This window comes from Electrophorus electricus, chromosome 4 (assembly GCF_013358815.1).
Source record: "Electrophorus electricus isolate fEleEle1 chromosome 4, fEleEle1.pri, whole genome shotgun sequence".
NCBI lineage: Eukaryota > Metazoa > Chordata > Actinopteri > Gymnotiformes > Gymnotidae > Electrophorus > Electrophorus electricus.
In genome coordinates this window covers 4,436,151-4,463,927 of record NC_049538.1, presented here as the reverse complement: position 1 = coordinate 4,463,927, position 27,777 = coordinate 4,436,151, and the positions used below count along the sequence as shown (strand labels likewise).

General features: G+C 41.0%; 1 protein-coding gene across 5 annotated transcripts in view; it reads right to left on the bottom strand.

The window, feature by feature from the left end:
- The window catches only part of kansl1b (KAT8 regulatory NSL complex subunit 1b), a 48,302-nt gene that overhangs the window by 18,840 nt on the left and 1,685 nt on the right, over nucleotides 1-27,777 (bottom strand). For 3 of the 5 annotated variants that reach the window (XM_027026730.2, XM_027026734.2, XM_027026733.2), the window contains exons 1-2: nucleotides 26,793-27,230; nucleotides 18,948-20,250 (exon numbers count right to left, since the gene is read on the bottom strand). In XM_027026730.2, the coding sequence (XP_026882531.2) occupies nucleotides 18,948-20,161 (1,214 nt within the window). In that variant the 5' untranslated portion in view covers nucleotides 20,162-20,250; nucleotides 26,793-27,230. Of the gene's footprint in view, nucleotides 1-18,947; nucleotides 20,251-20,727; nucleotides 20,958-26,792; nucleotides 27,231-27,777 lie in introns of those variants that run through there. The other 2 variants (XM_027026731.2, XM_027026732.2) reach the window with 2 other exon arrangements.

Genomic DNA, 27,777 nt, shown 5'->3' with positions numbered 1-27,777 from the left:
ACTGGTTTGGTGCTTATCTTTTTTTAAACTTCAAAACAAAATACTGAAAAGCAGCATGTACTTTTCCAAAAAAGGTGAGTCAGGGTGAGGGAAATATAAACTACATAAATCTGAACTGTTACATAAGACCTTTTATAGGATAAGGAACCCTTGGGGGGAGATGAGAGAATAACAGTTTTAAATTTTGCTACACTGTTTCAAGTTAGCCATAACTCCCACTGTTAAATTTAACTAGCTAATATAAAGCAACTGGACAGGCAGAGTATGCAACGTGAGCACAGCCGTTATGACGTTTCATGACCGGGCTCTTAAACCAACAGGAAGTAAGGCAGCCATCTCCAGAATGCAGCACCAGCCCATCACCCAAACGATGGGCAAAAGCACACCTGTTAGGAACGCTGGAAAAACACAGTCAGGGCCTGTGCCAAACCCAAGCCACTTCTGGCAGATCTCATCTAATGTCAAAGTGACGTCTACCTTACAAAGTAAAGTAAACACCAAACACACTGTGCATTGTTTGATCTCTGCAGTTCTGAAGCACTGGGACAAAATATGAAAAAAGAGGAGTTGCACTGTAGGAAAATGTCACATGACAAATCCCATAGTAAAATCACACTAACTCCCAGAGTCTGCAACATTTCTGCAGCTAATTAGACATCAATCCTTGCTTCCTAGCAGCAAAGGTTCAAGTTGAGAGACAGACAGGGAAGAAAAGACAGCGTGAGCGAGAAAGATCGAGATCAAGAGATACACAAGTTTGTGCTAATGCAAATGTTGGCACAACTCCCACAGAGGCGCACACCGTGGACTAGCCTGTGGACTAACCATGAGACAACCGCTCCTTCTGCATGGGATATTTACCATGGGGTTCATCAAAAACTTTCAAACATCAAAAAGCTGTGTGGTTAAGAGTAATTTACATGAAACAAAGCCTACAGAGTATGAGCTACACTGCTACTTGGCAACAAGTTTGTGTCTCTTTAGAACACATGCATTTTATGCTGAGCACATTCATAAAGTGCTTTGTTGGTTTAATGCTCATGACCCCCAATAAATATAAGTGAACAAAACTTGAGAAACCAGCTATTTTAAATCTATTTAGAGCGTGAAAAACATAGCATAAAATTACTCATTACTTCTACATGAACAGGTCTAAAGATGAATCAGCAAAAACAAAACAAAACAATCAACACCTTGCCTCTCCATCTATTCCACTAACCCTCAGCTTTCCCCTCCTCTTCTTTTATCCGTTTGCGCCTACATCTCTTATTTTCCTTATAGGAATACAGGCAGAATGCCAGAAAGGTACGGACATCCTCAGTAGCTGCTGGAGAGACAGCCTCTCTACAGAGACCAGATGGGAGAGTTGATCAAAGGGGCAATATCAAAGCTATGCCAGCACTAGTCTCTCCTGACCTCACATGTGCACCACCCACTCCACCCATCATACTTACCTACAAATATATTTTTTTTAATGGCACACATTTCCTTGTTTAAACCTTATTTATTACATTTCAAACTACAAATCAGTATTTTAGAAACATGAAGGCTTCTAAATCTCTCTGTGCCAGCCACCCACTAACAGAGAGCTGGAAGAGACTTCAAACAGCCAGTGAACTGAATGTCAAATATTCTTTGCGTGTGCAGATGGGTTGTTGGGGGTGTCTTCAAGCATGCACATACTGGAATCAGGGGTTGAGAAATGCAGAACACATTTAACCAGTGGGAGCTCACTGGTTAAGATACTTGACTAGTAATCAGAAGGGTGCCAGTACACGTCCCTCTACTGCCAGGTTGCCACTGTTGGGCCCCTGAGCGAGACCCTTAATGCTCACTTGCTCAAGTTTGTATTCAGTCATAATTGTAAGTTACTCTGGATAAAAGCATCCCCTAAACATAAATGTAACCAAACCCTGACAAAGAACAAAGCCCTGTGCTAACTTGACTTGCCAATTCAGTGGTGAAGCTAGAATACACTCATGACGAGCACAGGCACCTCTACCAGACCCTCCCTCTCCAGCATTCATACGTGAGTAACAACACATTTATGCAAAACCAGTCAGGTCCCTGAGCAGTGCATGGCCAGAGCAAACTACAGGGGATCGAGAGAGAGGAAAACAAGTATTTATCCTCAGCTAAAGTGTGTGTGACTGGGTGTAGCTATTGGAAAGGAAAACAGCTGTATGAAAACAAACCTTGGGCTGAGTCAGAGGCAGTGAAAGCAGACAGTGTGAAAGCAGGTGGAGCAGACTGGCTGGAATCATTACACCGTATCCACATCAAGACAGACAGCAAAACAACTCATGGCTTTTAGCCTCAGTCCGCTCATGTGCTTGACTGTGTAAGACAAGTTTGTGCGTGCATTTAACCAAACTCCCAAAAATGAGGGAAAAAAGAGCATATAGCCTGTTAGGAGTTATAATCTCTTGAATGATATTACAAGCCAAATTGGTGGTCTTGTGTCATACTGTATACATCACTGACACATGAATCAAGTATCCCTTTGCTGTGTGTGGTCACTTCCTCACAGTGCATAGGCTGATCCACCAAAGGTCCATCATCTGAACAGTGTATACCCAGCAAGGAGGAGGAGTGCCTGCAGAGTCGCAAGATCCACAGTCCAGGATGAGGCTGAAAACATCCATGAATGAGCGGATACTGGACTGCCTCAGACAGATGGGGGACGTGGTCACCGTGGTAGCAGAGGAGGTGGCGTGGCAGGATAAACAGCTCCATGGAATGCACCACTGACGTACAAACACTTATTTTGATGTGTGCAACACCAGTAATCCCATATTCAAACAAAGACACTGGAGGCGTGGTTAAGCCTAGCACTGGGCAGAGCAACAGATGCCCCGAGTCAGCATATCTATATATAAAAAGTACAGCCTATCTGTATTACAGGCAAAAGTGTAAATCTATAAGACATGCATGAACATGCACACAAAACTGTAAATCGGAGGCAAGTAATGGTCACCTTGGACTGATAAATGATTCATCAAGTAAAACAAGCAATTACTTTAAGAATTGTTGAAATGGAGTATGTAAAATGTCCACTGATACTCATGTGTCTTTCAATAAGTGGGCAAGTTATGAGAGAAGATTTTACTGGAGGGGTGTTGCTGTTAACATGGAAGCCCGTTATTTAGGTTTTCCAGCTCGGCACAACATAAATGAGTGCCACCTCTCAGACGAGAGCAGCCCAAGCCCTCTGGCCAACTACCTTTTCCTTACTTATGATGTAAAGACACCGAGCATTATGGTCACATGACAATGAGCACTGTCTGGTTCCCCTGAAATAGGAAGGGAGGCCTCATACTCAAGTTGTGTTCAGTATTAAAGCAAATATAATGCTGATGCCACCCTCCCCAAACACATGCCATGTTCACAGCCTCCATGCTGATAAACGGACTACTCAAAACACATTAAAGACGATTTAATTCTCCCCAACACAGGGGAAAATATGAATTCACAAGTATAACTTCAAAAATCAAATCAACTGGGTTTATTATCCGTTAGATTGAACGGCTGAGAATTTCAGTAAATGTATCTTCTGTTAGATATCAGACACTGCCATAGACAAGCATTTAGACAGACATTTGTTGACTTGAGAAGGAATGTACTGAAATGAAAATGCTTAGACAATGCAAACTAATTATTTCTGTGTCTGACAATAACGATATGTTGGATTTATAACATCTTACGATCTTTGATATATTACCATCAGATCATGTTACACAAGTATTAAAAAAAAAACAAAAAAACACACACACACACACACACATATATATATATATATATATATATATATAAATAATAAAAAGGGCCGTCTCCCCTCCTCCAGCTCACAGGCTCATTAATGCACAGCCACAGCAGCGCATGTGATCTGAAAGCATAAAGAGCAAGCAGCTCTGCAAAATCACTTGCATCATCAACCGATCTCACACTAAAAGCACAGGAACCCCTGCATGCACTGCTTTAAACTCATCATGATCCATTTTACACATCACTCTGCTGCTGTGTTCCCTTCACTGTCTTCGAGTAGCTACCCATATCAAATTTAAGATGCCCTGATGCTCACCTACAAAGACGAAATTGGACCAGACCCCCCCCCATACACGATGACAACGATCAAGCCCGAGCCGTACCTTGAGTACTTCCAACCACAAATGCGGCTCGGCTTGAAACACCATGATTCAAGTCTCATGGAAGACGAGCATTGAGACTTTTCTTTGTCCTGGCTCCGAGACGGTGGAACGAACTTCCACTGGCAGTCCAGAAGACTTATCTATTCGTGGATTTTTTTTTTAAGATGACCATTGATCCTGCACCCATGAAATTGATACTACTTTTGGGTAACAAACTCTAGCAAGCATTATTTGATATTACCTTTGTATGATACATGGCTTATACTTATTTCGCACTTCTAGGTACAGTGATTCCTGCATTTCAGCAGTGCTCTAGTTTAAAGGCATCATGAACTCTAACCTACTATACTGGCTAGGATATATTTTATGAGTAAATGCCAAAGCATGTTTGTAAGTCGCTCTGGATAAGAGTCTGCTAAATGCCAGGAATGTAAAATGTAAATTTATAAAAACAGTACACTTTGGAAAAACCAAAAGACAGTTGACATTGTTTTTTAAAAAGCATGCACCCCCATGAAGCAGCTAAGGGAAGACTTGCATTTGGCATAAACAAACAAACAAAAACAAACTACTCCAGTGCATTCACTAACCTACGAGGCACCCAGAGCAGTGGTCTTATTCACTGTGCCACACACAGAGGGAGAGGGAGCGCAGGCCAGACACATACACTCGCTCCCACACACCCTCACAGAAGAGGCCTTTCATTCTGTGCCAGCCACCACGGGCGCTGCCAGGTACAGCTGATGTTAAGAGACTGAAACAGAGAGGGATCAAGTTCGGCCAGGAACCGCTGCTCAAGACTCCATGCTGCGATGAAATAATTACCACGTTATAGCAAACTTTAGAAAAATGTGTGTTAAATGTTGCCATTGTGTCTTTAGGGTAAAGAAAGCATGAAAAAGTACTATGTAGTATAAAGTGATGCACAGTACAACATTTATGGTACACAACTACAAGTAAACAAACAGTACTAAAGTTCAAAAGGCATGACTAACTTGGTAGCAAGAGGGTGAGGCTAGGTTTCTGCTTGAGTGCTTAAGAGGGGGACACAGCTGCCCTCTTTAACTCTGGCATGGAAATGTCGGGACAATCTGCAGCCGCCCAGCTGAGCAAGAGGCCAAGCCTGCACGTTCCAGGTCAACTTAACCGCATTTACTTCAGCAGTTTAGCACTCACGTCTAAATTACTAAACTATTATTGGTAGCAGTTTCTGTATGTAGCACAAAAGGTGTCTCATTAGCTGTCTGAAATCCAGGCCTTTCAGCTACTTGAATGGTTCTCTCTTTGGTACTAAAAGTATACTACTGCTTGATTAAGACAGCATGCGCTATTAACGCAAAACTTTACACTTGACGGTAAATTTTCAAAAAAAGAGAGACACTTGCTGGACATTAGATTCAACTTTCCATAGTTCCATGGGACTACAATGAAATGAACTGCTGAGCAACTCGGCAATTGTTTCCCTTTTTAGGTGGCCAGGCATGAAGCCAAGCATATTGAGTGTGAAAGATACAAAACTGATGATATACACACACATCTGTAGACTCAGCCTACAAGCCTACTGTTCATTAGTATAATTTTGCAGAACTTGTAATGACTCATGCTACTAAATAGTTTAAATAAGCCACAGGACAATAAACAGTAATGAAGATACATATAGCTTATTGACACACAGTGGCCTGTCAACATAGCGTATTTGGTGGGGAATTTAAAAAAAAACAAAAAAAACCAACATCTTACCAGTGAGTAATAATTATGCTCTGAATCTTCACAAACTATGCTCATGTTTTGGAAGACGACAGTAAAATCCACAGCTGACAACTTCAACACAGGTCCTCCTCTAAACAACAATCGTTAGCCGCTGCACCAACGTTTCGTCATACCACTGTTACTTACAGAAATACTTACCTACCTATCTAGCTAGCCATTACATATTGCTTAGCCAATATAATTCAGACAAACTCAGCAACCATGGCACAATGGTGTAGGCATGTGCCCGTATGTTCACCATTGAAATTTTACAATTTTAACCTCTTCTGAAAACTTTGTTTATTCCTTTACGCTGGAATCTCTCCCTCTCTCTCTCTGCACAAACACTAACCAATCCCAGAGAATCAGCTGCAACCCTGCAAATCCAAGTTTTCAAAAAGCTCAGCTACCTAAAGCGCAACCACACAGGTAAGAGAACAGTGAATATGGACCATATTTGTTCCCAGGTTACTGTGATCATACATTCCATTTCAAACATTGTCCATTTCCTACATTGTATATAATACCCCCCATCCTGGGGTCAGGGAGGGGGAATATGTCTTGTATTGGCCTAGTTTAGGCCTACTTGTTAAGATGGGCTTAATATAATCAGAAAAAAAAATCTATTTCTTCTGCAGTCTTTGGATGCAAATTAGAGCCATTCTGTGCTGGATCCATCCAATTCTTCCTCACAAAATTTGATCCTCATAAGAGAAATGACCTTTGTATTTTTAAACAAAACACTGCCATTTATGTAGCAATTTAAGAGCCCCTCTGACAATAGACTCATTTTGACTGTAGGGATAAACAGTTACTAAGACCGTGTCAGGCATTGCTCCAGACACCTGAGACGGGTTACAAGTGACGTGCTAGAAATTGGGACCAGGTCAGATAAATTTGAGTCAGTAGTGGATTCTTGACATAACTCCTGTTGCTGCATTTGTCTGACAAAATGGATAATTTGCAAATGGATAAACAGCACAGGACATATTCAAGAGCAGAACATTGGTGCTGAGACAGAAAACAACAAGAAAGGGTTTCCCTACATTTATGTAGAACCATTCAACAAATCCCTACAGCATTGTGCAATCCCACCCTAATGGTTCTGTGTGGCCATGTGGAAATACAACGAACAGTTCCTGTCAATACTCGGAACTGTTTGTCCTTACAGTGAAAAAGAGGGTATTGTTGCCCAAACAGGTTAAATATGAGCGTTACAAATCCAAACTACCAACGAGGTCCACTGGTCCCAGTTTCTCTCCTCAAATATCTGGACTCTGAGAAGCAACAGACACTGAGTGCCAAAGGCACCCCTGCTGATGATATTTTTTCAATTAAAAAAAAAAAGTGATCCACCATAAAGGGCATCCTCGTTCTCTATGCTGTTCCAATCTCAAAGCCATTTTAGTAGTAGAGCTATACACTTGTGACTGGTTTGTTTCACCTTCACATATTTCATGGTGAACACCATAATATGTATGTACATGTCTGTAAATTATACATTTTTCAATATTTTATTACACAGTCTTGGTTATACCACTTATGCCTTCAATTTGAATTTAAATATATAATGCATTTTGTAGCTGCTCCATACGATGATGCTGCGTATCCACCAACAAGCAAAATGTACTAAATTCTTGTGTTTTTGCACTCTTCTGCAAACTGAGCATTTGGATGGGCTCAACACTGAAAGCTTCTTTATTTGTACATGTTTTTGCACTACCTAACATTTTGCAAAATACTTGCTGCATCGTCATAGCTTTGAACAGGATGTAGTTCTAGTATTGTAAACAATGATTTCCATCACAACTCACTAAAATGTTAACCATGATTGGTATAGGACCAGAATAAATATATTCAAACTGCATCTGGAAGTAGAGACATACTGGAAATGTATTTATACTCTGTAGAAACAAAACAATTTCTATTATGGCTGACTAAACTGTGCGATCCTAGTCTCATTCTTTAGCTCACTATAGAAGTAAAACAAGGATTTCCTCTGCTTTTGATTGAAAGATGGACCACACACACACTACCAAGGAGGAGATGCATCTCTTGAGGGTGCCAAATTCAGCATACCAATTCATATTTTGCTGTTCTAATTTCACCTCTTGAAACTTTAGCATTGCAAACATTAAAAGCTGCTGTGCTAATTTGCTATAATTGTATCAAGCGCAAAATACTTCCAGACTGCAGACATGTTTATTAACGTACATGAAGCATACTGCTCGTCATTAGCTGATGTTCAAATTGAAGACTTGGGGCAACCATATTATTCATTTCATATTTAGCCACAGGATTCAAATTTAACCATAACTTTTTTGCCCAAATTAAACTGAAACTATGATGCTTTATCACCATATGTTTGCAAAGCTGATACAGCACAGAGAAAAGCCCATGCATGGGGCTTTTATTCTGATGCATGGCAGCATAGAGAAAACTGTGGCAGACACTCCACTTGCTGATTTCCATAAACATTATTCATAACAGTGTTTTTGACGTAGTTATGAAGTGGTTGCCGGTTTCATAGTCAACCATGGTAAAATCAGACGGTTTGTACTACAATGTAAAATTTGAATTATCATTAAAATTGTGGTTAAACCTCACTTTAAATACTGAGATGCATCATCCAATGTTAGCACCAGTCTCGCAGCACGGGTTTGTTTTGTCAGTAAAAACATGTCAGAAGGCAGTGACTGCACTCCCAGAGATTTTTCAACCTTCTAAGGGGACCAAGAAGTGTGGTGATGTGGCTTCAAAATGATGTGGAAAAATAGCCATTAGCTAAGCCAAAATCTTACCAATGATGTATACTGAAGTGAAAAAATAAATAAAAATGAAGAATAAAAACAAAACCAACCCAAAAAAAAAAAAAATCCCAAACAAACCAACACACATTACGTCAGTGGTGCAGTGGAGCCAGTGTGTGTTTTGTGCGCCAGTTAGCTGAACTGGCATTAAGAATAAACTCTGTGTACATTTGGTTTTGCATATTCTTAAAACAGACCACTGTTCAGACCTATTCATTTCATTCTTCTGTATGGATTTTCTAGTGCAACTACAACGTGACAGCATTGTTTGTTTTCATCTGAAGTTCAGTAAATAACTGAAGTCTTATGAAGTCTTGAGGCAAATCACCCTACTTTGCTGCCAGGGGGAACTGAACATTGGAAAACACTACTGTTTAATTTGCTCATTAGCATTATATTCCGAAACATACAAATTAACCTCACACGAAGACATTTAGAAAACAATAAGTACAAGCAGACTTGGCTCTTCCCTTTGCACTTGAACACAGCATCCTTAGGGTCCATACTCCGAAAATGTAATGTCTTCCTCATTTAAGCAATTCCCATGCATGGAAACGCTGGAACAGGAAGCTTAACTTCTACATTTAAAAACATATCTGCCCTTCATTTTGGAGTGCTTTTGTATTTTGTCAAAGTTAGATCATCTATGAAATACCTAGCAGACTGTTGCACACTAATTCATGTCTACACAATAGATGTAGACTAGCCTGTGGCCTTCTTTAGATGTGGGCATTTGGCAATATCAGAATGATAATATTAGCAATAATGGTTTTGACCACCTTCTGTATCATCCTGCATCTGCAGACTATTCACCTACTGTACCAGCTCTTTTCCTACTGCTGATACGTTGCCTAGTTTAGTCATGTAACCAACAGATTTTGTTTAAAACTGTTTGAAGTGTACCTACAGAAGAAATACTAAGCTCCTCTGCATTTCTGTCAGTTACTGGGCTCAATTTTTATTATAGAAATTTAACTATTAATAATAATATCATTATTATTAATAATAATAATAATAATAATAATAATACCATTATTATTAATAATAATATTAATAATAATCATTATTATTATTATTATTATTATTAATTAATTATTAATTATTATTAATAATAATAATAATAATTATTATTATTATTATGTAGTAACATACTATAATTTTAACAATACCATAACCATGAAGATTAACAAAAGTATCACCATGATATTACATTTTCATATTTTCTCAAAATAGAGATTTCTATTTTTGATGATCTCATATTTTGGAATAACACCTATTATGTAGAGCAACTGCAGAAAAGAAGCTGCATGAAATATGAATCAGACATCTCTGCATGCCTAGGAACTGAACCCATGACCTTGGTTTTACTAGCAATATGCTCTAGCTTCTCCAACAGGAAAATTAACAATATCATTTTTGGATACAAACCTCAAAAAAGTAAATTTTTACAATCACCCAGTTCACATGAGTGGGCATCACGTCATGGAATGAAAATTTAAAATGCAATTTTGCACTATTATTATTCCTTTTTTTTTTTTTTTAGACACATTTGCACCCCCCCCCCCCACTCCCTTGTATTCCATGTGTCATTGTGCCACAGACAATATGATTACACCATAAACTCCAGATAAATCACATCACATTACAGCCATGAGTGTCTCTCTACCAGGAAACAGAAACAGCAGAATTTTCCTGGTTCCATTTGAGCTCTGCCATCACCGATAAAGTGGACAGCCTGCATTTCAGGTGCACAGGGCAGGCCGAAGGGACGTTAGGACTGTAACGTCCAAGCTATTAAGCCCATCTGAAATAAGTTTTCCCCATTTCCTTCAATATGGGTGTTTATATTAACTTTGGACCATGATGGGGTCAGCGCCAAAGACTAACCTCTGTTTGGTGCTTTGACAACGACAGAAACTCACTATGGGAGCTCTGGCAAAGAGGAACATGTACTACACAGAACAACAATGGAACATGAGAAGAAAGGACATCATGTAACAGAAAAGAAAGAGGAAAACAAACAGAATGCAAGCTTGTTTGAGCTGGCTAAACTACACACCCAATACTTTTGTGAAACGGACGTAGTCGAGTTCAGACAGCTCTAAATATTTCTACACTCCCACGATTCCAGAATGAAACATCTAGAAACATTCTACACAGAAACATTCTACAAAACTGTGTACAGGGTTACACACATATGACACAAACAACTTCATAGTCAGCTCAACCATAGCACATCACCCATTTAAAAAGTAGGTCTACATTCCCCTTTATAGCTGCACAGGACAGAGCTGTTTCCCTGGCTGTCTAACAACCAGTGCTGAGAGCACAGAGCCCTTGTTGAACTCTGGCTGGGTGGGTATTGTACTGTCTGCATTGCTTCTCTGACTCCGCCTCTTTGCATCACCCTACCCAATCCCCTCCCATCTCAGAGTCAGTCTCTTTCTGCAGCTGAAACCACAACTCCACAAGTGAACCTCTCACTTCCCTTGTCTGTACACTGCAAACTCATATTCTGTATAAACAATACAGCTGTAGTCTACACCTGACTGGCAATGATCTTCTTGCAGAGTTCAGATGGGAGTGGTATCTATCAGTAATGCTTAAAAGGTCAAATTCTGGTCGAGAGGAGTCAGAAGTAAATCATACTCAAGTCAAGATTTAATAGATATAATAAATTAATTAGAATAAATATATATTTCTTGTTGGGCACATACTATTTAAGAGGTGATCCCCGTCTGTGGATTTGTTACAACGCACCAAGATAAAGCGCTGCACCCCCACCTACCACCACCCGTCCCCCTAGCAGCACTAACAGAAGTCACCAGTGTCTCTCTACAAACAATATTTGAATCAACAGGCGTATTCTGTCCATCACAGCTCCCATGTAAATTGTAGAACTCCACGACTTCTCTGAGCATGTTGCCACTAACGCATCATTTAGGATTCGAGATACTGATTTCTATGAAAGGCAAACCCATAACTTGCATCTCATTTTCATGTTAAAAAAAAAAACAAAAAACAAACCAAAATGCATGCAGAGGACAGGTGCAACCACAGTCAGTATTTCCTTGCACTGCAGATTTAGAAAACATTTTTCCTCTTCTCAACAAACTGTTTATATGAACAATGTCTACATGTAAACAGTGTTGGTGGGCGGGGGGAGAGACAGGTAACTTTCTTGAAAGCTTAGGAAACAGGCACTTCCCTTATAATTAGATGAGTCATACTTTTTACTGTTCATATTTTGTTTTCGTTGCACATTTGAACATCTAGGTGACAGCAAATTAACTTCATAACATGGCAATTCTCATAACCCCCCACCCCCACTTACTACAGCACAGCTGCTGCCTGCCAGTTCTTCCTTTTATAAATTACTCCAATCTGATCATAAGCCTCGTAAAGTGAGAACATTATTTAATATAACATCTAAGCTCAGGCAACAGGATGTTTAGTCTGTCTCACCCCTCCAAAAGAAGCAATTTTACCTTCAGGCCCCAGTCATTTCCGTGCTCTTAGCCAGGACCTAATATCCAAATAATGCTGTCCAAACTGTTTACCGTTAACATCAACTGGTTCAGTGATGCACATTGAACCAGTGAAACTGAACTGCCCAGTTTTTAAATGCCATGCAGGGGTTAATAGGATGACGAAGTGTTAATTCACCCTTTTCCACCTGCTTTTTATTTAAAATAAACAAGAACAGGGACTGGGGTTCCCCCAATCGGGACGAGCCTCAGGCGTAGCCATGTTTGCCTGATGGCTTCAGCGTATGTGTAGACTCAAAGTGTGAGCCCTCACACCATTTCCACCTCAACAGCTCAGGAATTTTCCATGAATTTTCTGGAACGGCCCAGCAGCCCAAGACACTTAAACACATGCAAGCAAAATAACTGATTTTACGTCAGTTTTGGCCTCCAACATACTAACACAATGAACAATAGGGAGATCATTCCAGATGTGACACACTCAGCCACCAGATCTCTACAACTTGGGCCCTTGTCAGGAATATGAGAGAGTGTATGTGCGTAAGAGACAGAAGATCCCTCACCGGAAACCACTAAGGTTACAGGACTGGCCATTGCCCCAAAATCATATTAGATTATGCATGTGTCTCTGCCAGCAGTTTCAACTCCACTCCAGGTTCCTTGGCCATGATTGGTGGGGCAAACTAATCCTCTGCAAGTGTAATCCCCAGACTGATTAAAAAGAGACATCTTTCTGACTTACATTTTTCAGCATAATGCCCATTAAACTGGGCTTTGAAACACAGACATGGCAGCCACTTAAACCTAAAATGCACCCAATAAAGCATTAGCCCCTGAATCAATCTAAAGCACAAGATAAAAGTGTATAAAGTATAATAGCATTGAAAAAGGAATCTTTCAAAGCATAGACAAAAAGGTCAAATAAGAAGTGTGTAGCAGCATAAAAGGAAGCCATTTGACATGTCCACAGAGCTAACAAACTCCTCTCGTTTATGGAACTCCGGAAGGAGCTGAACAAGTACCTTAGCCTCAATTTCCATGCCAGAACGTAGCCTGCATCGGCAAAATGGAATGGGCCCTGCCTTTTTGGGAGCAGGAGAGCATGTTTCAAATACAGGTCAGTCCTTTTTAAGAGTTGCTTGATTCTGATGCTAGGGGCTTCACATGCTCTGCGCTTGAACACAGCAAGTTCAACCAGGAAGCTAATTATTGGAGTCTTGATTATGATTCAAATGTCCTACTTCCTTATGTGAAAACAGGGTCCCTGGAATGGAGTGAAGTACCACAGCTCAAGAGAACCAAAACAACCACAAGTGTTTTTAAATTAAATTAGATTTTATACATCACTAAGACAAGGCTACAAAAAGAGTCAAATTATCTTTTATATACACATACACAAGAGAAGAGGGAAGGGGAAAAACAAAAAAAAAAACATAGCAAACTGACTACCTATAAATCAATCACACTTGAAAGTTTGGTATACAAATGGTTTAGAAGTGTTAAAAAAAAGGAAGCCAAAGAATCAGTGTCATGCAAGGAGAGAGACCATTTCAGATGTTGGGGCCCTGAGGGGCACAAGCGCAGTGACCCTTCCACTTCAATTTACACCACCAAGAGCCTCTGATTTGAGGAGCCTCAATAATATCCCACCAACATAAAGGCCTCAACACACTTCTTTCAGAGCTGACATTCACCTGTCTTTGGTGAACAATGAGACGCAATTTCAGAGGCTTCAGTCACCATGTCGTGCACATGACAGCAGGGCGAACTGTCGCAGATTAAAACATTATGCTAAAACACTTCTGATTGTCCAAGCATGCGAGACAGGTAAAATGAAGCCACAGAATCATGCAAGCTTTCAGTATTGTGAATGCAGAGGCCTTAAGGCATTATCGAATATATCCTGATGCTTTCCCTCGCATTGTCTGATAAGTGAGAACCAGTCCTTTTAAAAATTAATCTTATACCTCACTGGTAGCCAGCACTGGACTTGTGTTCACCACTCTGAGATGAGCAGCTGTTTTGAACCAGATGGAGCTTACCCAATGCTGCTTGATTAAGACAGGTAAAATGGCACTACAATAATCCAAATAAAGATTAAACAAAACAACAAACGCACGAGCAACTCTTTCCGTGTTCTCCATCAACAGCACATCTAATTTTTGCTATACTTCTCCGTTTGAAAAAAAAAAAAAAAAGCAAGTTTGAAGTTATGCTACAAGAAACTTAACTGAGTTTTTTGTTTTTTTTTAAACACATTTTTCAGAAAAGGATTCTCTTGGTGCGAGTGGACAAAACTGTCTGCACATCTCTTGAGAAAATAAAAATAATAACTAATAATAATAATCAGGACCCCTGTCTTCATTTAACTTAAAAAAAGTTACTAGATAACCAGTCCTTTTAGCTATAATGCAAACAAGTATCTTGGATAATCTACTGAAGTCATTAAACTTCACAGAGAGGTCATCTGCATAAAAATTTAAATATTAAAATGTCAAATTAATTCCCTAAGCAGTAGCATATATAAACAAAATATGGCCAAGAACAATGCTCTGGAAGACTCCATAAGTAAAATCAACCATGGTAGAAGTCTCAGTGAAATAAAAAAATTCAATTTGATAAATAAGACTGGAACTACTTTAAAATAATGCTCGTTATACGTACCCACTTCTTAAGCCTGAACAACAAAATGCAATGCACACTCCTGTCAAAACCTGTATTAAGATCAAATAATACCAAGGCCTGTCCAGAGAGAGCACCCATTAAAAGATCATTTAAAATTCTCATCAGTGCTGTCTGTGCAATGTTTAAGGTCTCCAGCAAACCCTGTCAGTTGGATTCAACATGCTGGACTTAACACTTGATGCAGATCAGGGACATGATGTTTACTGATTACTGAAATGATGCACCAATATCACCTTGGTTAAGAAATAAACATCCCAGACCAGAAGTAAATGCAAACTGAATGAAACAAAGGCAACAAGAAATTGTGGAATTCTTGGTCAAAATCAGAAAAAACAGCTAATAAATCTAATTTTAAAATGAATGTACATAACCATGCACAAGGAAACAAGTTAACAAGGTGTTTGCATTCTAACCATGTAAAACAGATATAATTGGCTCCTCATAGCCAGACTATTGTAGAAGTTGCCTAGGTTAAGTATTCCAAAATGTGCGTTATTGCGAACTTTGTGTTCGATGCTTTAAGCGGGTGGTAGTTCAGAAGGTTTGCTGAATGTCTCTTCTGAGAACTTGTATGTATTGCTTTGTTGCATGTATAGATTTGTTACACTGAATTTATATATTGATTACAAATATTTATAATTAAATGTCAGACATTTTCAGTACAATAAGTTCCACTGACATTTTCATAATGTGTCACTTCATAAATTCAGGCCTACTTGTAGAACTTGCAATGCACAGAGATAATGCTCCAGTAGTCATAACCAAGCAGCCATAATGGGCTTTATGCACAGAGACTTACAGCAATGTGGGAGTAGCAGTTTTCAGCCTCAGCAGTGAACACAGCATCATTGTAAACACAGGAAGTAGACAGAGGACCACAAACTCAGGAGTACAAAAGAAGCACAATGTAGATGAGGAGATAAGAACCCAAACGAACCGGCTAAGTGACCTGGGAGGATAAGGGTTGAAGGGGAAGAGAAAAAAAAAACCCTGAACTAACCAGCTAAGTGACCTGTGCATTTATCAGGCGATTCTACACCTCACTAGTCAGTAGGGTCATAAATCTGATCTGGTTTCCATGCATATGGAAAATCATCAAATTCAAATTTTGAATTTGGCATCAATGCAGTGAAACTGCACAAGAGAGCCCTTGCTTAAAGATCATTTTAAAATTCATGCACCAATAAATACATAAACAGACAAGAGCAAGAACAGGCTGAATAGTTCAGTCTTAACCACTGACACACACACACAAAAGAAGTATGCTATTGTGCCTGGTAAGGGAAAAACACAAACTACATTTAAAATTTATTTAGTCCCAAATCTACAATAATCCCTGGGGTACTGTTTAAGCCCTGAAATGACATGGAGAACCATTAGAATGGAGATTCATAGTTCATGTTCTGACAAACAGTCATTACACCTCAGTGACAAACAAATGTGCTCGCTGTTATGTGCAAGTACATGCCGGCTAATTATTAGTTGACAGTGCCATCTGTCTTTGGGGTGGCCTGAGGTAGGACCGAGAGCAGAGATGGTGCGTATGCACTTGTGGGCACCTCAGGCTCAGATATTCTTAGAGACATGGATATTTAGTCTGAGTGAGGGAAATAGAGAGAGAGAGAGAGAGAGAGAGAGAAAAAAAAATGTAGGTTAGTTTAAAGGGATGGCTGCAGCAAAACTAAGTTAATCATTAGCACAGATTTCAGAAGGCTCCAAGCCAGACTGACCAATTTGTTGCCACTTGAATAAGTCAGCAAATTAAAAAGCATGTTACAAATATTTTTTTAAAAAAGGTCAATGTCTAAGAATTTCTCCTATATGAATAACCACATGCATGGCCACGTATCGCTATGAGCAATTTTAGGTAACCATTAGGACTTCTCTCCAGGTGACATTTAAAGGCTGTAACAGCTGTACATCACAGAGAAATCATGACGATTTGACTGATGAAATATCTGCTATAATCAAAGTTTCAAGGCTGACCAAAGAGGATGACTAATCAGGGGGGAGGGGAGGAACAACAAGTCTTGCTTTAAATTGCATCACATACTAGAAGATCTAAATCGAATTACTATTTATAAAAGGTCAAAGAAAGAAATCCATTAAAGATTTTAAATGTCAATTATACAAAAGACTCGATACTTAAAAGAACACCCAACAAGGGTTATGTAGACCAGTGTCACCTTATACTTGTGTGCCAGGATCTGCAAGTAAGCCTATTCGGTGTTACACAATAGTCATGTGACTACTCCATGCTGAAATACAGACTCTGGTTATCCATCATGTGGCTGTTTGACAAAAACTTCACACAATGTGTTGGAGAAAAACCTTTAATGAATTCTAAATTACAGTGATGACATAACCACCACCGAGTAACATCTTAACTGGAATATTTCTGCTGACAAGGTGGTTCTTAACCATTCATCTAATCTTTCAATCTTTCACCAACATACATGTTAAGCATCATGTAAAAATCAAGTTAGTTACAACCATGACAGTAGATAATTATTGCTTAATAAAAAAAAATAGGAAACAAAACTCCAACAGAAAATCCTGAGCAGACTTATTTATTGCAATCCTGAGCAAATTATTTATTGCAGGCTTCTGGTCAGTAACCTATGTGAAGTTCAGTACATCCTAGGAGTAAATGTAAACAATAAACAGCGTTACTGCAGTTTACCTTTCCAAACTCCCTATATGTTCATACCTGAATCACCTAGCGACTAAAAAGGAGGGCCTGATCCAGTAGGCACAGCAGCAAGGCCATGTGATTTACTCTCAGGGCTAAATGCCTCAAGCAACAATAACCCAAAAGCAATGACTTATATGCTCAAGAACAGACATCTTCCATCACAAAAGGAACATTCAGCATTTTCCCTCCATATTAATAAAACTGATGCTTTCAAAGTTTCAACCTTAGTAACATTTCCTTAGTCTTCTTATAATGGCAGACACCCTCAGTAACGCACTTTTAACTAAGTCCAAGAACAAGTTCTGTAGATAGATAGTGGTAGAATGGGGTGATACTTGCATCAGGGTACCATAACTGACGGTGTATCTTTAGGATTTTGGGGTAATCATGTAGGAATGGAACATCATAGTTGACACGGCAGACTTCAAATGGACAGCTTGGCAGGTTGCTGTTACACAGTCATATTCAGTGATCTCGCAGAACGCAAGGTGCAGCTCAGCTTTCATTATAAGGAGCCTGAGCTGCTAGTCATGTACAGATAATTCAGCAACACTAAAGCAGGGGTAATAAACAAATACCTTTTGAGTCGCAGATACCTTTTAAGATCAAGAATACAAATACTTCACTACCAAAATTATCTGTTCCATCAATACAGGTTACATATTCTTCATCTAATAAATTTAGCAGAGACTTCAAAGCACTGTTTCACAAACTGTTAGCCAAACTGGAGAAAACAGCATCGCTAGATCAAGTCATAAATAACAAGCATGCTCACTTTCAGCAGACGCTCACTTTCAGAGTATGAACTCAATTTTATATATATATATATATATATATATATATATATATATATATATATATATATATATATATATATATATATATATATATATATAAAAATAAAAATTATCTAAAGTAGAAGACAGCTAACTGAACCCTAGAGGACTAAAATTCTCTGTTTGCTGCTGCCTATGTTAGTACAAGCATGTAAATTGGTAGTTTGCCAACTCCACTCTGACAGGTCATTAGTACCACAGCTAAGTAGAAATCAATTAATGCAATTCCTTGCTGACCGTGGGCCAAAATGACTGTAGACAGCATTGTTAATATCATAGTTCATGAAACAGACAGACAAACTGTCTATCTGCTACCAGTAACAGCTAGAGTACGCAGATTTTCCACACCAAGTTACTTTATGCAAAGAAACATAGCTAGACAGCACGTGGCTACCAACAGAACCTAGATTTATGTGCTCTGCTCTGCACTGTGTCAACCTACTGGTCATACTCAAATGTCAGTTTATCCAGAGTAAACATTTACAGCCATACTCAAAGCATACCACTCAACCTTATAGCCAGGCCTGGGTACTCACAGGGGAATGTGGCGTTGCTCAATGTCCACCCTGGTGAGCTCATCTTCTTCCACGTCTGTCTCTCCCCCGGAGCTGCTTTCGGTAGCGTCCGAATCGAAAGCACCCTCGGCGGACCTCAGGTTGGTAGTGCAGCAGAGCGCAAGACGCTCCAGCTCGGCTGGCACCGTGCCACCCTTCAGGAAGCGGCCCAGCCGGTCCTTCTCCTGGAGCGCCAGGGCGTCGGCGCCGTAGCACCCCCGTGGCCATGAGCCGTCCTGCGGCCCCAGTGTGCTGTTGAGAAGCCCGCCAAGCTGCTGCTGTACGTGCCGCTCCACCTGTTTGGCCTGCACCACCTGCAGCCTCTTGCGCAGTCGTCGGAGGCGGCCCTCGATCTCGCCCTGCCGACTCTGACTCTGTTGGGCGCGGTCGCGCAGCTCCACTCCCACGCTGTCTAGTGGGTACTGGGACGTGGCTGGGGGAGAAGCCAAGGGGTCCTTGCTAAGCAAAGGCAATCTTTCTGAAGGTTTCTCCTCGTCCAGCTCCGAGGGTGCACTGGGCATAGGAAAGGAAGTGGGGGGCTCTTGGCTATTAGAGCAGTCCTGAGACACACCCCTTGGACAGCGGTGCTGCTCGATGCCATCTCTAAGAGGGCCGTTTCCCATTAAGTTCCCATGGGAGGTGACGGCGTGAGCCTGGTGAAGTGAGTCCTGCCCGGCATGCTTGCCTCCGTTCAACGTCACGATATTGTCTCTGTCTGGGCCTGGTTTGGTCAATTTCTTGGCCATGCCATTAACTGGGGTGCCCTGCAAAGAGGGTGATGGGCACGGCCCGCTAACGCTGCCCACACTCATGATGCTCTTGAACTGCTCCAGGGTCTGATGCTTGCGTGGTAAGAAACCGTGGGTCTGCAGCAGGACGCCTTGTAGTCTGAGGGACTCCTTAGGCGAGGGAACGGACGTCACATCCGAGCACAGGTACGAGGTCACGAGCGGCTGGCGCTTGCCCAGGGGCGTGGGCGTGGCTTCCACACAAGCAGGGTCCTCCCTCTTGCAGGAGGCGTGTTCTTCCGGCGTCTTGCGCTTGACTGTGCCGTTACTGGAGACGAGAATGTGGCTGGTACCGCCGTTGCCCTCCACGCTGCTGGGGGACAGGGTGGAGGAGGGCGGAGCCAGTTTGAAGCGGATGCGGTGAGCTTCGGCCGGAGCGTCGGTTAGAGCGGGCGCCATCGCAGCCATGCAGCGCTCAGAGGGGGCGGGCGAGGGGGCCTCTCCCGGTGCTGAGGCCAGCTCCACGCCACCCACCTACCGTTACGCCAGAGGACAGCCTGCCAGAAAGGACAAAAAAAAAAAAAAAAAGTCAAAACATACACAGTACCTGGCTCGAAACATCTGGGAAACATCCATTTAAAAAAAACAAAAACAAACAAACAACAACTCCATTAGACCATTTTACATGATATAGAAAATAATGCATGTAGGAGAGTCCTGTTTTCACTTTAGTAGCACAATGCTGTGCTACTTGAACAACTAGGCTACATAAAAAAAACCCCAAACAAACACACATCTTTCCATCAAGTACCAGATTTTTATCAGTAGGTCAACAGCCACTGATATGTAGTCAGTCTTCTTACACATGAATAGCTGAGCTGTGCAGAGAAGCAGGGGTGTGGGTGAAACCATATTGGGGGAAGGGGGTGGGGGCTGTTAGCTGAGTTACAGACAGGCTCTGGCAACTATAGACGTGTGTGTATATGTTTGTGTGTGTGTGTAAGCACACAAGATAGTAGAGATAAACAAATCACCAGTATCAATGTAGATCAGAGTTGCTGCCAGACCAGAAACCTGCAAGGCCAGACCTGGGCACTTCATAGGAGGGAGGTCAAACATTCTGGCCACTGGACTACGGAGTAACTCCCATCATTCTGCCTCAGCAAGCCAAGGAGCTGGTGCAGGCTTTCTGGCGAATTCCATTTTTACCAGCATGGTGGAATACTGACTGGATGTCGCGTCGCACAAGGCTTGTGTTCGTTTTCTGAACAGAGAGGTTAGAGGGTCCGCTTACATCTGGCTTACGACAACAACCGACAAACCTCTGTGCAGTACTTACAAGAACAGGCAGAGTTGCAGTAATGTACAAGTATACCATAACCTTCTAGAGCCTGCTGAAAGGGAAATGTATTCTCACTGTATAAAGCCTAGAGCTGGGAAGACAGAAAGAGCCAGGGTGATCAGAACTGGCATGGTAAATGAGCATATTTATTTTACTGGGGGCATTGTTACCAGACAGCCTCAGCTAGTGCAGCATGAAAACTGCCATGATTGATGCAACATCTTGTACAGGGTTTTAATCTGGAGGTTATTAAAGAAAAACCCACAGTGACTTCTGTTGCTAGCTTGTAACAGTTAGTAAATTAGCTCAAATCTGAGTCAAACTATGAATCAGCAATGACAGTATAGCCTATATTTTCAAATGTACAACAAAACAACAAAGTCAGAAGCTAAACAATGTACTGGTAAATCTGTCCCCACCCCCCAAAAAATATTCACATCAGTAGAAAGAATAGTGGACATGACGACTTTCCACCTTTTGTCAAGAGGGCAAATATTATTAAGTGCCATTTTCCAACCCTGTCTTTCCATGCCACACCTCTGTAGGTGCCAGCTGTTTTTGTAAGGCCATTTCCCACCACCACTAGATGATAGAGAGGGTCTCAAGGAGATCTCAAGAGGTCGTTGACATATACAGGCCTACATAGAAATTAATTTGAGAAAACAAGACTGGTCGTGTCTCTTTTACCAGAGTTTAGGTAATACATCTGTGAAGTTACAATACAATCTGAAAATTTAGAATTTGAGGGTCAGAAATCAAGAAAACATACAAGTATATTGCCCATGAGGGCAGCACACACCAAGCCACACACACATTTTAAGGGTGTCCGTGTGTGTATGACATGCCATCTAGGCAGTTCCCAGACCATAGAACTGAACAAAGCTCAACCAGCTCTGCAGCCTAACTAAAGAAGAGACCAGAACAGAACTAGGCCATTAGCTCCTCCTCAGTACTGAAAATTTGGTTCAAATGGACTTCAACCAGCTCTGCCTTAAAAAAAAAAAAAAAACTAAGTCGTAAAAGACCACTGTGCAATATGGTCAGAAGATGAACTTTTAAAAATGACTGAAAAGATGAGCAATCAGCTTGAAGTCAAAAACCACCAAATGACCTGCTGTGCTGTGCTCGGAATCCCAGATTGGATTTTATCCAGATTTGATAATCGAATCCTGGTCCCTGGGCTAGGGTTGGTGCCCCGGGTGCTCCACAAGCTTAAAAACTGAGGCAAAAGAACAAGGCCATTCATAGCAGGGGAGACAACTGTCCCCCAGCACACGACTGGCTGTACTGCTGCTGGGAAAGAAGACTGGCAAAGCGCCTGTTTTCCATCAAAGTTCACAACATAGCATGTACGTGTGTTGCCTGACAGTATGGTCAGACATCAAAGGCACAGAGGCAAGACCTGAGCAGTTATTTGCAGGCAGCAAAGAGGTTTAACAACAGCAGCAACAGATCTACAACTTTCACAAAGAAGCAGTGGTGGTGTAAATGCTTTGATTGTAATGTCATTAGAAATTATAAGACATGGCAGGGGTAGGAGCAGTGAAGAACACTAAGCATTTATTAAAAAGATTTAAATACCCTTTCACCAAAACACAAGGTTATTCAGACATATTGACACTCCTAGCAAGTGGACTTTGCCGATTTGCCAGTTATTTTAGGAGGCGGAGCTGATGTTTCCCAAAACAATAATGACAGAGCACCTTTAAAACTATGGGAACATTTCAGTAACACCAGGTCCTTGAGATTCAAAGGCTTACTAAACTCTAGTTTAGTAGCACTATTTCTATGCTCTCTCCAGAGCACTAATGCTGTTGGACACAATCACTTAAAAAAATTCCAGGGACATTTTGCACCTCAGTCCTCATGCTACATGCTCACCCCACTCTTCTAGAATGTGAAACCACCAACAATTTATTAAGCAAACAGAGCTGCTGAAGAGGTGCACACGTGTGCGTACACACAGACACAGACACACAGGAGTCTGTGCTGCAACTGGAATTGGGAAACTCACCCTGACTACAGCATTAAGCGCTCTTCTCTAGTCCACAGGCAAAGTACTGCCCACTAGCGATGCGTGTTTCCCGAGCCCATCGTCTCGGTGCAAGTGCAGAGTCGTTGCGTAATTACATTAACCCGGGGCTGCCAGTGCTGATGCTGCTCTTCCAACACTAGGCAGAGGCCCAGTCGACATCACTGAAGATTATTACACTGCATAATAATGCATGCTGCTCCCAGTGGAAATCTCTTATGAGACTGGGATTATTTTCTATTGAAATGAATAAGACAAAATATATACAGAATAAGTACCAAGGATCTTATATATTCTGAACATGACCAAACAGAAGTTAATGATGCCTTCGGATACAGGGGAACATGATCAGAGGTATGTGGAAAAGAATGACGGTGTGTGCTCAGAAGAAAGAAAAGTATTATTGGACTAGAATTCTCAAACTACATTAAGCAGAGTCAAGGACTGGAGAGAATTATGCAGTTAAACTGAATTATTCACAAGGTACTCCCTCACCAAAATAGGCAAAGAGCTGCCTTAAATATCCAACTAACAGCTCTTACAAGGAATTGATAATGAGAATGTGTGTGTGTCATTTCACCACTGAACCCAATAAATCTGCAGGAAGAAATTAAGGTCAGCTGGCAGAGTTAAACCCAAGTTATGAACTGCCATCAACCACTGTTCTTGTTTTTTTGCACAGGGCTTGACGAACACTATGGCAACATATACTTAACTTTAGACATCAGTTTCACACACCTCCCACCAACTGTAAAACCTAAGGAAATAGACATTTATTTTGTGTTTTTAAAACAGCAAAGTGAGTGCATAGTAGCACAACATTAACCAGATATTTTTCCCCAGGAATCAGAGACCATGATTTCTTCCATATGTCCAAACCACTCCCAGCTGAGCTAGTTTACTCACAAATGCCCTTTAGAAATGATTTAATTAAAAGGAGTTTAAAACACAAACACACACTTACAGAAATGCCTTTGTACGGCACATCTGCCCTTGTGGAGATGAAGCCATTTCAACTGGTTTTGATGGTAAGCAGACAAGAGATACAGTGTAAGTGTGACATGCCTGTGAAGATACACCATATCCAGCCAAGCCCATAAACATGTAGCTTCACCACGCCATGCCAGCCCTCTCCCTACAGCTCCATGCAAACACACAATAGGTCTCGGACGTCCGCCCTCCCCGCCCTCTTGGCATGTTCAGGCACGGTCATTACCACACACAAATCAACTTCAATTTTGAATTTCACTCCTCATGGGAGACTTCTATCTCGCCACCCCAATTCTCAATAAGTGAGGGAAACAAATTTAACTGGTGAAAGTGAAATCAGGTTTAAATAAATTAAAATCCAATGGGCCTATAGACACACCATGATACAGGACTGCATTCTCACTGACATTTTTCATTTTGTACCTGCACTATATCCAAGCATTTTCATGGAGGAGTGTGGCAGGCAGTTGGTGGTAGTTAAGGTGGTAGTTAAACACCTTACAGTGCATTATTCATAGATGTTCCATCTTCTACTTAGAGCTTTGAAAGGCAGCAGCACACGAGACAGAAATAATTACATGCAACACAACAGCTGACAGATGCCTGATGCAAAGGCATACAACAACTGTGAAGAGGGCAAAATAAAATGAAAATTTCATCCACAAAGGTTTAAATCCACACTGAAGTATCATAATCAGTAGCCTTTGCAACAATACTTCCAATGTCCCATAACAGGCATAACCAATTGTACAACTTGCACAAGAACAGGGCAGTTAGATGGTAAGAGCAAAGACTGAAAGACATTAACTGAGAACATTCCAAAACAAAATCTGTATGACTGCACCAACATAATGTTAAGAAATTAAAACATCCTTTGAGGATGCAGTGCATAGCTGAATCGAAGTAGTTTCAAACAAGAGGAAACAATATGAATAATCAACATAATCTGTTCACATGTGCCCCCTTGAGCCTCTCTGATGATATACGAACACGTTCACTGTCGCTTAGGGTGTGACAATGGTGTAAAAATTAATTACATAGCTTTAGAGGGTGCGTTACTGAAGCATCGCTTTTCATACAAGGAACTAAAAACATATATGGAACCTGTAGCTCACATGCCAGAGTGAAAAAATAATGCAGTTTTACATAATGGGAAAGAGGAAATGGGCAGATCTGGACTATTTTCAGTATTCAGTAGAGCAGTGTGGGGGTGGTTGTACTAACTGACCTAAATTCATCTTAAGATGAGGAAAACAAGAAACCAATTTGTTGAAATGACCTAGACTACATAAGTTATTGAAACTGTGGATGTGTAAAATGAAGCTAAAACAGAGAGCCACATAAGTCTGGTCTGTAGTGCAAGGCTCTTAGACTGCTAGGAATTAAAGAGGGACAGCCCCACAAAAAGAAATGTTATTTAAATAAATAAAACGAGCGTGTAAGTTTGATATTTAACCTCAATGATCTTGTGTATGGTTTTAGGATATGCAACGTAACACACTTGACGGAAAAGTACAGCGCGTGTAACGCCAACCACAGGTTTAACACGTTAGCGTGCTATTAAAACGCACAAAACGGCGGAATCAAACGACACTTTAAACGTACATGGACGAAAATAACGCAAACAACAGAAAATTAATGGAACCCAATTACAGCGAGGTACGGTTTAGTCTGCAATCCAGCCGTCCCATGCGTCTACTTCACTTTGCGCGGCTGTCGACCAGGCAGCGTAGTTCACTAGGCCGAGGGCAGAACTTCATCCAAAAAAGAAAATTATGTAATACTGCCTGTTCTGGAAAACTCCCGTTCGGCCTAAAAGCAAAAAGTTTAGGATATTGCGTCATTTACAAATGTAATCTTGTATTCTTGCATGCAATGCCCACGTGAGTAACCCTCTTTAAATAACATTCCAAATAACATTAAACGCACAACGCTTCACCCCAACAGCCAGGATCGTCGAGATTATAAAACTATAATGAAGCGAAAACGCGAATTCTCCGGGCAAAACGTGGCCTCAACGTACAATTGCACCCCTTAGAGTAACAAGTAAATATGAACTGAAAAGCAATAAAGACCTACTGAGCATGGTGTTCATTTACATTGTGCAGACCGTACGCTGCGTAGGTCACCTCTGAGAAACTTCCATTCATGCTTTTAAATCTCTAGCTATCTTGATAAATTGATCAAATTAACCTCGACATCCTACCGTCATAGCAGATCCACACTGGACGGCGCGAAACGTTGAGAAATAGCCCAGGCGTAACACAACATGTCCCTGTATGTTAGGTTAGCCAGCGGGCTATACAACCTATAATTAATCTACTTAGGCATTACACACGATTGTTGGAAATATAAAGGGAATCGTCGCTAATTTATTCGTATTGCGTTCATCTTAATTTGCTATTGCATACTTTCATGCATATCGCAAATACTGATAATACTAGACAGATACACTGCCGGTCTGGTGATTTTGCAACCTTGAATGTCTGACTCCCTTGGCCGCTTACTTCACGGTTTAACTGTAACAAATGATAGGAAATAACTAACAAGCTACGCCAAGAACGAAACAATTTTAACTCAAAACTCAAAATACCACACAGACAAATATTTGACATTAAATACTAAATACAGTTGCAATTTATGTCGATATATATATATCAAGTCACCACTGCTTTGAATTTAAGTTCCCTTATACTGCTGAGTTTAAAGTAACAAAGAAAAAAGGAGGAACCTACCACGTGATGAGGAGCCGATTCCGGGGGAATTTCAGTAAGAAATCTCCGCAGTTTGAGAATAAAAACAAAATTATCCAGATTCAGATGCGTATTCTATTGCGGCACTATTCTTCTTTCCGATAAAATTCGGCTGTTGTGCGTCCCAGTTTCGGTAACCCCGTGCCGCGTTTGGAATCACGAAATGGGCGAAAGAAAACGGGTAGTCAGCTAAGGAACCAAATCTGCTCGCCTGCTTGAACCACAAAGGCCGCGATAAATAACCAAATATTACCCCGTCCCGAACGATGTTTACGTGCAATGTCTCCTCTTTTGCTTAAAAGCACCCTCTCGGCTTTGATTAAATGATATTTTGTCGATTAATCCGTTTTTTATTGTTGTTGTTTCAGGAGGAGCGACGCTAGGAAAATGGCGGCTCGCTCCTCTCCCTCGGATTTCAAGTCTGACAAACAGAAAACGAGAGCAGGGCAGCGGCGGGAGACATTCCTCACAGTCGCCGCTAGAGTGGATGACTTCCTCTAGCTTGCTTTTTCAGCAGTAGAGGGAGCCAACGTGCAAGCAGATTTAAAAACGCCAGGTTTAAGCCTCTTAAATGTGTCCCACAATTGAGAAATACCGACAAAAGTTAGTTGTCGTTTTTTATTAGTCTATAAAAGGTAAAGTAAATCTACACTACATCAACACGAGGACGAAACAGAATCATTAAAAAATAATCCTAGGAAAACCCAGACAGAACAACAATCTCTAGCGTGAAACAACTGTGCCACAGCTGTCTCTGTCCCTAAGATTACAACTGCTCATGATTTCCATGGGAAGAATAAAGGGAGCCCATTGGATAAGTCGCCATTTGAAAAGACAAAAAAAAAAAAAAAAAAAAAAGTGCTGTGTTGTACTACCTCCAGTAATGCGCTTAACAGTAGAAGACAGAACACTGCACACCTAAGACTATCAAGGCCATTTTACTATTGCTTGCTGTCTGATCACTGGA